This window comes from Musca autumnalis, unplaced genomic scaffold (assembly GCF_047663935.1).
Source record: "Musca autumnalis isolate F117 unplaced genomic scaffold, ASM4766393v1 scaffold_3, whole genome shotgun sequence".
Taxonomy (NCBI): domain Eukaryota; kingdom Metazoa; phylum Arthropoda; class Insecta; order Diptera; family Muscidae; genus Musca; species Musca autumnalis.
Genome location: NW_027411866.1, coordinates 79,457,418 through 79,469,357, shown reverse-complemented (window position 1 = coordinate 79,469,357; position 11,940 = coordinate 79,457,418). Strand labels below are relative to the sequence as shown.

General features: G+C 33.7%; 1 protein-coding gene across 1 annotated transcript; it reads right to left on the bottom strand.

The window, feature by feature from the left end:
* Positions 1-1,625: 1,625 nt before the first annotated feature.
* On the bottom strand, positions 1,626-9,846 carry hui (hase und igel). Its single transcript, XM_073972068.1, has 5 exons — positions 9,799-9,846; positions 9,497-9,593; positions 9,029-9,111; positions 2,093-2,226; positions 1,626-1,881 (listed from the first exon to the last, which is right to left on the bottom strand). Exons 1-5 carry the CDS (start codon positions 9,829-9,831, stop codon positions 1,794-1,796), a joined length of 435 nt encoding a protein of 144 aa, XP_073828169.1. The 5' UTR covers positions 9,832-9,846; the 3' UTR covers positions 1,626-1,793.
* Between the last annotated feature and the right edge of the window lie 2,094 nt (positions 9,847-11,940).

The following is an 11,940-nucleotide window of genomic DNA, read 5'->3' as shown; positions in this document are numbered from 1 at the left end:
CCCTGTCCATATGTTACGTAAACCTTTGGTATTAGCCCCATTCCTCTAGATTAGGGTCTTTAATATCGTGTCAATAAAGAAGAGAGAAGATATTGTTTTCATAATCCGGAAACCATAAAATACATTTATCCGCACTCCGTTACTGTAATGGGCCCCCTGAACATACAAGAGACTTCACAATATTTGATTGCGTATACATCATTCTCACCGTTAAAATCTTTTTTTTGTACAGTTTTGCCATTTTTTGTGAACCAACCTGTGAAAATGGTCGGAATTATTGAAAAACATCGTTTTCTACATAGGTTTTGCTATAAAATCTGCAAAAATGTTGTGAATTGCATACGAAGCTTTCAATGATGGGAATGTGGTAAACATACTTAAATATTATGAAGTCTTCTATATGTTCAGGGGTCCATGACAGTGAAGAGGTGCGGATAAATGAAAGAGAACAATATCTTACACCTTTATTGACACGATATTAAAGACCCTAGTCTAGAGGAACGGGGCTAATACCAAAGGTTTACTTAAAGTATGTGCAGGGATCTGAAGCATTCGCCCATATTTATGAATAACATGTTGCTATATTTGACTCCTATGTATATCGGATCACTCATTGAAGTCTCTAGACTACAAATCCATAGAGTACTTGCCGAAAAAATTAAATAGAGGCCTATTTTATGCCAAAATTACACGAAACAGGTACAATGGGTCCAATGGGGGGAAATATTACCGGATTACACCAAAACACTAGTTGATTTATTGTTTTGGAGGCTCGTATGTCATGAAAATAAGATCAAAACCCAAAATATTCCTTTATTTTCTTAAAGAAATGAAAAATTCTTACGATTGGCAAAAGTGTAAACTTTATTTTGACGAGTCAAATTTTGGGTTATTTTGGTAATCTTAATTTATTCCCTAAAGTAACGTTGGAAGGGCCCAATATATTCTGGATATTAATTCACCACAAAATACTTAAAAAAGTTACATTTATATGTTACACATATAATATCTCTAAGTCGGTGTAATAATGCAATCAAAAAATGTTGAGAGGTGGAAACTTTATTTTGACGCTCACAGTATGTCGATAAAGGGCCATCCTATAGCACTATGAAAAACTGGTTTACTGAATTCAATCGTGGCCGACACTCCCTAAAAACGAAGGTAATGAGGGTCGGCCAAAATCGGTCGTTGTGCCAGAAAGAAATAAGCAGTGTGTGAACGAATAATGCAAGATCGCCATGTTATATACCGTGAGATAGAGGCATTCTTGGGCATTTCTTCCACCAACTAACATTTGATATTGCACGAACACATGGCCGCGAAAATGGATTTTTCTCCTTAGATCCAGCAAAATGGGACATCGCTCAAATAAAGGCTCTTGTGGATTGGTGCAAAGAAATTGTATATAGAAACAATGGCAGTGCTTCAAACGACGTTTATAAGATCGCCACAGACGAATGTTGGATCTACGAGTGGAGACCGAAACAAAACAGTAATCGACCGTTTAGGTCTTCGAAATCGACCCAAATCGTTCGGTCGAATTTGAATTCGAATAGTCTTAGTAAAACAGGTCATAAATTTAATAAAAAAAATATTGGACATTCATATCAAATTGTCCAAAAATATGTTATATTAAAATAAAATTTATTTGAAAATAAAACAAGGCAATTTATTTAAAAAGTCTTCACAATGAGTAAAAAGAAAAAGTTTACTAAAATTACTTTAAAATTGATTTAACAGGCTAGGAATACCATCATCATCATGACCATAATGATCTAGTCATTATCTTCCACTTAGAAGTTGCCTTGTTGAGTTTGTTGGTAGACTTGACCATTGGATGTGACGACACCATCAGTGTGCACAACGTGTCCGGTAGCATAGCTGTAAATACACAAAAAAGAGGATGATAATGACAATTAAAATGGCGAGGAAACATTAACACAAAAAGAAGATAAACAATTTCTAACAATTTGCCAATTGTTTACACCACACAAAAAAAATAAACCTTAAAATGGGATTTATTTTTGTGGCAATTCATTTTCATGTTGGTTGGTTGGCTCGTCCATACAAGACCTTCATTTGCGTTACTTACCCATTACCGAGACCATGAGTGTTTTCAGTGTGAGTACTGAAATAGGCTGGACCACCATCGGATGACACAGATGACGATGAAGAGGATGATGAGGTAAAGGTTTGTCTACGCAAACGTCGCAGATAATGAGCGGTCTAAAAATTAATAACAAAGAAGAAGGTGATGAAGAAGAAATATGCAACAAATCACAATTAAACACAAACAATGAATTTGACAAAGTAATGCTGATTTTAATTGTTGTTAATGATGTGTGTGTGTGGTAATAAAATTAACTATGATTGTGGTTGACAGTGTAAATAAAATTTGATGTCATTTGTTTGTTAAACTGGAGTTTTCGTTAAGTATTTTCTTCTAAATATTTCAAGTCATGGGTTTAAGCAAAATTAATTGGGTCATCCTAACTAAGCAAACATTTGCAAAATTGGGAAATGTCATTGACCAATCCTAACAAGACGCGAAACGTGTGTAGGTAGGCCAACGGCATAATGAATTTATTGGCAAGAAATGCTTACATTCAAAATTAATTGCAATTAGTCAGTAAAGTTGTATAAAATGTGTCTATTATTATTATGTCTATTATTATTATGGAGAATTGTAAGATACAGTCATTATTGGAATTTTGCTCAAATGTCTCCTAACCAATGCACATTTCCTAGAAAAATGAGATTGATAAATTTGTTTGTACAATTTTTATTTATTTTTTTTTTTGGTACTTTGCTTTCCTTTGTTTTTTTCTTCATCATTGCAACTCCATTAAAAACAAATTTCCCACTAAAAAGTCATGTCTCAATAAATTAAGTTGTCATGAGCTGTAAGGACATTATATAGATAAACGAAACGTGCGTTTAATTAATTCTCTTTCGAGTTGAGCTGTAAGGCCTTTAGAGATATATTGAAAAATTAGGAGTCTACCGAAGTCCCACGCATCCAACCATTACACTACGTTTCACGGGTGGTAAAGCCGATCTTCAGGTGTATTAGGATGTTGTTTTTGTGGCAGACGAAGGCAAAGCTTGGAAACTAGTATATATATCGCACTTCATTAGATAAATGTATATGCGAAATTATGTCAGTTAATTGAAACTCCAAACTTTTCCTATAGTCTTGCTTGGTAATCCCATTTTTCAATGTTCACAAATACTACGGTAAGTTTTATTCCTACATCATTAGTAATTGCTCTTCTATATCAGAAGATTTGATCATCAATTATTGTCAACTAACGTTTTGACAAGTTGATGGTGGCTTAGAACGCTAAGACGCCGGCAACCTTGACACTCAGTTGTCGGAGACCCAGGTTCGAATCCCAGCCTGGCTCATGCTGAAATTATTTTTTATTTTTGCCTTATTAAGGCGAAGGCCATTTATAGTGATATTTAATTAATTCTCTTTCGAGTTGAGCTGTAAGGCCTTCAGAGATACATTGAAAAATTAGGAGTCTACCGAAGTCCCACGCATCCAACCATTACACTACGTTTCACGGGTGGTAAAGCCGATCTTCAGGTGTATTAGGATGTTGTTGTTGTGGCAGACGAAGGCAAAGCTTGGAAACTAGTATATACAATCAACCAAAAAAGTCTACATACACCATATAAATCTCGAGTTTTAAGGGTAAGGAAGCATTTTTATGAAAATCCAAGTACATATATCTATTTCATATCCCTAATAAACAATATTACATACAACAAAATATATTCCATAATACGAATAACGGTAAATTCTATAAAAATTAAAAAATTAATAGGGAAAAAGTGTACATACACCAAATGAAAAATTAAGAATACCGTAAAATTTATGGAATAAGCCATACAAATTTTACATTTTATTGCTTTATCGAATGTCTCTGGTTGTCTATGATATATTTTAGACAAAATAGGAACATATTTGTGCTTTAATTGACGTTATTTAAGTCAGAATTCGCGTATAGCTCGTTAAGAGGGACCCTTGCAGATTTCTTTGAGTTTTTCAGTCTGGTAGTTTATGAAACCCCAGAAAATACAGTGGGACTAATTATTTTGATATCCTAGTGCGCTTTGAAGTTGTTCATATGAATAATATATGCTCCTGAGCTTCGCTAATTATGCGAATTCCTGAGTTTTTCATAAATTTTATAGTTTTCACAGCATTCCAAGGGTCAAATTACAAGCAAGAACCTTGGAATTACCTTGTAATACATTTTTGGACCTTAACTCAATCAGAAATGTACAACATTATTATTCAAACCCGCTCCTAAAGTTTCCAAAGCATCAAAATAAAAGCACCACCAAAGAATGCATGAAATTTGTATGAAATTTACACTGTTAACTAGTATGCTCTCGTATTATGATCGTTAGGGTCACTTGAAGCCCTATAAATGTCGGATACTTTTACAGTGCTGATTCAAGGGATGCTCGAGGATTGTACCAGACCTTATTACAAGGTAATTCGAAGGCTACTGCATGTAATTTGCCCCTTGAAATGTTTTGAAAACATATTTAGTGACGCTCAGGAGCATATATTATCCATAAGAACAACTTCAAAGCGCTTCAGGATTCAAAATAATTAGTCCCACTGTATTTCCTGGGGTTTCATAAACTACCAGACTGAAAAACTCAAAGAAATCTGCAAGGGTCCGCCTTAACGAGCTATACGCGAAGTCTGACATTAAATAACGGCAATTAATCCACAAATATGTTCCTATTTTGTCTAAAATATATCATAGACACCCAGAGACATTCGATAAAGCAATAAAATGTAAAATTTGTATTGCTTATTCCATAAATTTTACGGTAATCTTAATATTTCATTGGGTGTATGCACACTTTTTCCCTATTAATTTTTAAATTTTTATAGAATTTACCGTTATTCGTATTATGGAATATATTTTTGTTGTATGTAATATTGTTTATTAGGGATATGAAATAGATCTATTTACTTGGATTTTCATAAAACGCTTCCTTACCCTTAAAACCCGAGATTTATAGGGTGTATGTAGACTTTTTTGGTTGACTGTATGCGTTGTTTAACCTTTTGATAGCTTAGAGTGTTTTATATCCTAGGACTAGACTGACATTTTGTTTCCAAACCATTTTAGATTGAAAAGAGTGGAAAAGGGGGGCACTGTGCCATTACTAAAATCGCACAACTCTTTCAAATCGTTCATCTTTGAAATCGTGCAACTGAAACATTCTTTATTTGATATTGCCATCTATTGTTTACACTACAGCCTGAAGCTATAATCTATAATACTTCAAATTTCCAACGTTCAATATGATAGCTATTTGTATAAAGTGACTCAAAGCAGTTTTCGATATTTCAAATAACACAAGTAAATAATTGCCGGAAAAAAGAAAGACTCTTGAAAGACTACTTGAAGATTCAACTTAAGTTTACGCTTTTGTTTGTTTTCTTTGCATACTCTTAGGGGAAATACATAACTAAATATGACAGCTGTTTCAAAATGGGTTAATTAGTTTTAAGTGGTACAGTCACACTTACATACTTGACTTTTAAAAACAGAAAAAGTCAACTGTGCTCATAACTAAAAAATTCGGATAACTGAAATGAGTTTTTAAAGCAAAATGCGGGTTTATTTAAAAATCGCTCCGATTTGGCAAAAACGTGGAATGTCACTAATAAAGGGGTCTGATTTTTTTTAGTAAAGCGAAAAGAAAACCTTTCAAAAAATTCTAAGACGGTCCATGTTACAGATCCCTCTTTCATTTCAAGGGGACACTGATCTCCCCGTGGCGTCACATGGGGATCCACTTTAGAAGGAAAATGTAGCAAAACCCCTTAACAGCAGCCGTCATCGTTGTTCTTTCCATGGATCAATATTAACAATTTTACGAATTGATCTTTGGAAACCTCTGATAACACACAATACAAAATTACAGAAGACTAAATACCAAATTTCAGATATTTCAGTGGTATGGTATGGTGGTAAGGCTAAAACCGTTTTATGAGTGCTACATTTCTGGTTAAATGTTTCTTACCACCATCGAAGACTAAATACCAAATTCTATGGGTGCAATATGAAGACATGGACCTATGCCGAAAAATTTCTGGTTGAATGTTTCTTACCACTAGCAAAGACAAAATATCATATTTCAGCTTTTTCGGTGGAATAATGAGGCCACAACCTTAAAAATACCGAAAATGGAAGGTACCGTTCTATAGGGGCTATATCAAACCGTGGACCTATCTTGATTTCAACAGACGGACGGACAGACGTATATGGTTATATCAACTTACAATTTTATGCTGATCAAGAATTTATGGCAAAAACCAAATTTCCTTTGCAATTCCATTTGAAAAAAATTAAAAAAATTTTTTGCGACCACATCTAAAATTTTTGGCATAGAGGTTAAGGAAAAAATTCTGGTTTCAAATCTGTTCGCGTTCACAAAATTGGCCGATGCCCGCAAAAGTTATAGTGCATAAATCGTTAACAGAACTCCATATCTAGTCGTAGATGTTTAAATACATACTAAATCTATATATATATAAAAGAGTAGTGAGGTGAGTGACTGACTGACTGATTCATCAACACCCAGACGAAACGGCTGAAGCTAGAAACTTGAAATTTTTAGTGTGGGTTGCTGTTGGTGTGTAGGGGTGAGATAAGGATGGGTTTTTGGAAATTCGACCTAGAAGTGTACGAAAAGTACTAAAAGGTACTAAATATGTTACCCTTTGGAGAGTTAGAAAGATGTACGAAAGGGTTTTTGGAAATTCAAACTATAAGTGTACGAAAAGTACAAAAATTTACAAAATTTAGTACCAATTGTATATTTTGAACGGATATAGCTAGAACCATGGAATTTGGTATGGAAATCAGGGTTGGGAAGTGGTGTTGATGTAATTAAATGGTTTTGGAAAATCGTACTAATGTGTACGAAAAGTACTAAATGGTACTAAATTAAGTACAACTTGGATTTGGGTGAACGGATAGAGCTGGAATCCTGAAATTTGTAATTAGGGTCATTGGTGGAGAGTAACAAAGAAAGGTTTTTGGAATTCGAACTATAAGTGTACGAAAAGTGCTAAATGATACAAAATATGGTACCTTTTGGTATTTTGTATATGGTATAGAATTTTGTACAATTTGTGAATTTGTAAAGCGAAGAACTGGAATTTTGAAATTCGGTATTAGATTGGTGTTTAGAGTGAAGGTAGGGAGGAGGTTTTGAAAAATCGTACTTATTTATACAAAAAGTACTAAATAGTCCTCAAATGGGTTTCAGAGGAACTGATAAAGCTGGAAAAGTGAATTGGGGTTAGGAAGATCACTCTAAAATTTGAGACAAAGTTCTGAGTTTGAAAAATTGTACTGAATATTGTTCCATTGATGTCAACGCCAATGAAGTGAAGTATTTTTTTTAAAAAAATATGTTTTTCGTTCTGACCGCTTTGGTATGTTAATTTGAAAACGTGGTCCAATGCGACAATTTTGTTAACTAAAAGGTATTTACCCCCTGATAATAAAAAAGCCTAAATTGAAATGCCTACAACAAATGTTCCGTTATATAAGGTTGACATACCCGTGCACATTCAGTAAAATTTTTTGTAAAAAAGTTTTTCTAACCTTTCATGCCACAAATTCCGAATTTCCGTTGGAAAATGTGCAGAAGATCTTCAAAATACTCTAAATCGTCAAAATATCTCTTCTAATAAACATGAATTGAAGTGGACATTTTTTAAATTAAACTTTTATATCCTCTGAGGTGCAAATTTAAAGAGAATTGGACAATATAGATTTGTTCTTCTTTTAAAATACACTAAGTCGAAAGGTACCGTTATATGGGGATATACGAAAACGTGGATTTTTATGGTCATTTTGAATGCCGAAACGTTAAATTTTCGGCATTCAAAATGACCATAAAAATTCGGGTTCTGGGCGAAACCGCTACAACTAGAACCTTGAATTTTGAATGTGCGTTTTTGTTGTTGTGAAGGGGTGAGATAAAGTTTAGTGTTTGGAAATTCGTACTGGAAGGGAATGCAGTGTTAGTGAAGCGGTAAAACCAGGAGTCAAATCTGAAATTGGGAATATGATACGTAGTTTTGGAAATAAAAAATATGGTAGCAGTGTAGGGATGCGATACGACAGATTTTTTTTTTTTAATTGTGACTACAATCGAAAAAATATTGGTCATAAAAATAGGTCTTGTTGTTACTTACTAGGAAAACTAATGAAAATGGTATTGGAAGGAATAGCTTTGTTCGTTATATATGTAGGTAGTTGCTTATAACCGTTGTTCGTTATATCCGAATTTATCTGTAGAACTTTTTGTTTTTTCTCACTATTACACTTAAATAATTTAAAAAGTTAAAAAATTCCTTAATTCTGTCGTTATTAATTTTTGTCCCAAAAACAGGACAAATTACCTATAGTGTAATATGAATGTAATATTGAAAAATTGATTTCTGGAATAGACAAATGAGTCGTCTTTGGAAATAAAAAGCTTCAATTTGAAATTCACAAATGCAAATTTGCAATCTTGGATGTATAAATAGGGGCTCCACATGGCGAAATTGTTTAGCAACAACAACATCTAATATGCCTGAGGATGTTAGCCTAACCAGCTAACGAAACGATCGTCGCATAGCGGTTGATGTGTGTGTAGGACTTCGCTAGATATCAATTTTTCAATGTAATCTCCTTAGGTCATAAAGCTCGATTATTTAAATTAATTAACATTTCACAAATAATGGTCTTCGCCCCTAAAAAGGCAAAAACTTAAAAAAAAATAAAAAAATGTAATACCCAGAGTCTGTCAACTGTAACGGTTTCTATGACATGTAATGGAAATAACCCTTATTTTATTTACTGGCTCATAAAGTTCCTTTTAAAACATTTCCCCAAAACTCTTATCTCATTGCGGCAATTAAATCTTCCATTAGCAACTCGTTATGAGCACAAATTAAAGAAAAAATAAAAAAGGTGATTGAACTTACGTGTGGATTTATGGGATGTACTTGAGATTTATGGCCCTCAGCGTCCAATGTGTAAAAGGCTTTGGGTATGAAATGGGCAGAATCTATTAAAAAGAAAGAAATAGAAAAAGTTACTTTTTTTCTCATTTTAGTTGTGGATTCCAGGAAGTTGTTAAGACTCCGTGACCAATGATTAGATGAACGTTGTGTTTATTTTTAGAATTCTTATTTATTCACAATTTTAACATTTTAATTGTTTATTGATTCTTGATTTTTTACTTCCCATATCTTTTTTTGTTAGTATTTTTTGTTGATACCTTAGAGATGAGGTAATTCTTTAGAATTTTTTACAAATTATATTTAATTAGTTATTTAAATCTTGAAGGTGATAATCAAAACACAACAACAACAATAGTAATAAACATGACAAAAAAACACACACAACAACAACTAATCAAAGGTGGTCTTTAAAGATGATTCATGCCATACCAGCATCAGCAGAAACAGCCAATAAAACGGCCAACAAGCACAAGGCACTCAAAATGAATTTCATGTTTACAACAAAAATAGGCTTCGCTATTAAAACCTATGGAAGATAACAAGAAAAAGAACAACAACAATAATGGTATTTGTATTTAACACGTCACAATGAAAACAACAAACAAAACAAAATTCTTAAGAATTTTCACGGCTTCCACTGAAGCAATCGACCACCAAACGAAAGACTTAAGAAATAAACTTTATTTTTACAGCTAGTATTGCACGCACGCCTAACCACAACACAAACTTACACTGACAACCGGCAAATAGTAACTAAACCTCATCAAAGGTGGCTAAGAATTTTTATACATTTTCAAGTTGAAGTTTATGGCCGGCCGTTGAGTAGAAAACAAATCAACGTCAAGAGAAACAAACAAAATAGCAAACGAAACCAAAAAGAATTAAAGAAGAATTAAAGTGGAGGTTCACAAAAAAATAACAGGAAAAAATAAACTCAAGATCTTGACTTATGTTCTGATAATTTGTTATACCACTGACGTGTGTGTATGTATGTTTGTTTTTCTACAAAATAGTGAATACAACAAACAAAAAACTCTATTGTTTGCAAAATTAAAAAACTACATTTTTACGGATATCTATTTAAGTCCCAAAAATACAACACAAAAATCGAAAACCGGTTTGGAGAAATTAAGCCATTTGTTATGTTTCTTCTTTCTTTCTAATGGAGCACCGATGTCGTTCACACTGAAGTTCCAAAAAAAAAAAAAATAATAATAATAATAAAGAAAGTTTAACATGACCTGCAATTGTAACAGATTGCCACTATCACTTCTGCAGGTAGGTAGTTCACGCTTTCAGAGCTCGTCTAGATTTTGGAAACAAATTTTTATTTAGTTTGATTAATATGCGAAACTTGTTCGACTTTTAATAAATGTTCTAATTAATTATTAAATAACCTTAGAGAATAAAAAACAAATATTTAAACAATCTTATGAAAATAAGACAATATTCTATTTGGGTTAAAACTAACAAGTGATTGATGATTTTAAATAGAAATGAGACTTCCAAATTCCCTGCTATTGGTCTAGCTCGCAATTATACAAAAATAAACAAGTAAACAAGCGTTAAGTTCGACCGGGCCCTCCACCATAAAATAGAATTATTATTTTCTAAAGAATTATTATTTTCTATCCTGTCCCAATTTATATAGAAATGTCTTCAATCGGCTGACAACCTTATATGGGGATAAATCAATGTGTGGACCTATGTTGATAATTGTTGGTGGAGAAGTTTTGTGACCACTGGGACCCTCAAATGTCGAATTGCAAATAGTTCGGTTAAACATTGTTGTTTAAATCCTCAAAACACCGAAAATCGGGCGGTGCCGTTATATGGGGGCTATAGCAAAACGTGGACCTATGTTGACAGTTTTCCGTGGAGATGTTTTTTGACCACTGGAACCTCGAACGTCAAATTACAGGTAGTTCGGTTAAAAATTGTAGCTAAAATCCCCAAAATACCGCCAAGCGGGAGGTACCGTTATATGGGGGCTGTACCAAAACATAAACCTACGTTGACGGTTTTTGGTGGAGATGTTTTGTAATCCCTGGAACCCAAAGCGTGAAATTAAAAGTAGTTTGGTCAAAAAATGTTGCTAAAACCACCAAAATGACGAAAATCGGGAGGTACCTTTATATGGGGGCTATACCAAAACATGGACCTATGTTGACGGTATTTTATGGATATGGTTTGTGACCACTGGAATCCCCGAACGTGAAATTATAAGTAGTTTGGTCAAAAGTGTAGCTAAAATCCCGCTATATGGGGGCTATACCAAAACATGGACCAATCTAGAAAATTTTTGTTGGAGATATTTTGTGACCACTAGGAACATCAACTGTCAAATTACAGGCAGTTCGGTTTAAAATTTTTCTAAAATCCTCAAAATACCGAAAATCGGGAGGTACCGCTATAAGGGGGCTATACCAAAACATGGACCTTTTTTGACAATTGTTGGTGGAGATATTTTGTGACCACTAGGAACCTTAACTGCCAAATTACAGGCAGTTCGGTCAAAAATGTAGCTAAAATACCGAATATGGAAAAAATATACTCGGGTGCAAAAATGTAGCGCTCTAGCTCAATTATTGCGAACGCTAGAGTGATTACAACAGACGAACAGACGGATATGGCTAGATCGTCTTAGAATTTTATTCTGATCAAGAATATATATTCTTTATATGATCGCAAATGATTAGTTCGATGTGTTACAATCAGAAAAACCAACTTAATATACCCTACATACTATGGTGGAGGGTATAAAAAGATAATGATGAACAAGTACCATGTTAGGGTAATTCCGGGTATATTGAGACAAGGTGTCTTAGCGTCCGGCTAACTACGTATGTCGCATTCCCCATTCCGTTGCACTC

Bases quoted from the DNA above. Each gene is read 5' to 3' on its own strand.
- hui (XM_073972068.1), bottom strand. From the start codon at position 9,831: ATGAGGTTTAGTTACTATTTGCCGGTTGTCAGT. The intron at 9,594-9,798 runs GTAAGTTTGTGT...TATCTTCCATAG, and splicing joins ACTATTTGCCGGTTGTCAGT to GTTTTAATAGCGAAGCCTAT. The intron at 1,882-2,092 runs GTAAGTAACGCA...GTGTATTTACAG, and splicing joins ACTCATGGTCTCGGTAATGG to CTATGCTACCGGACACGTTG.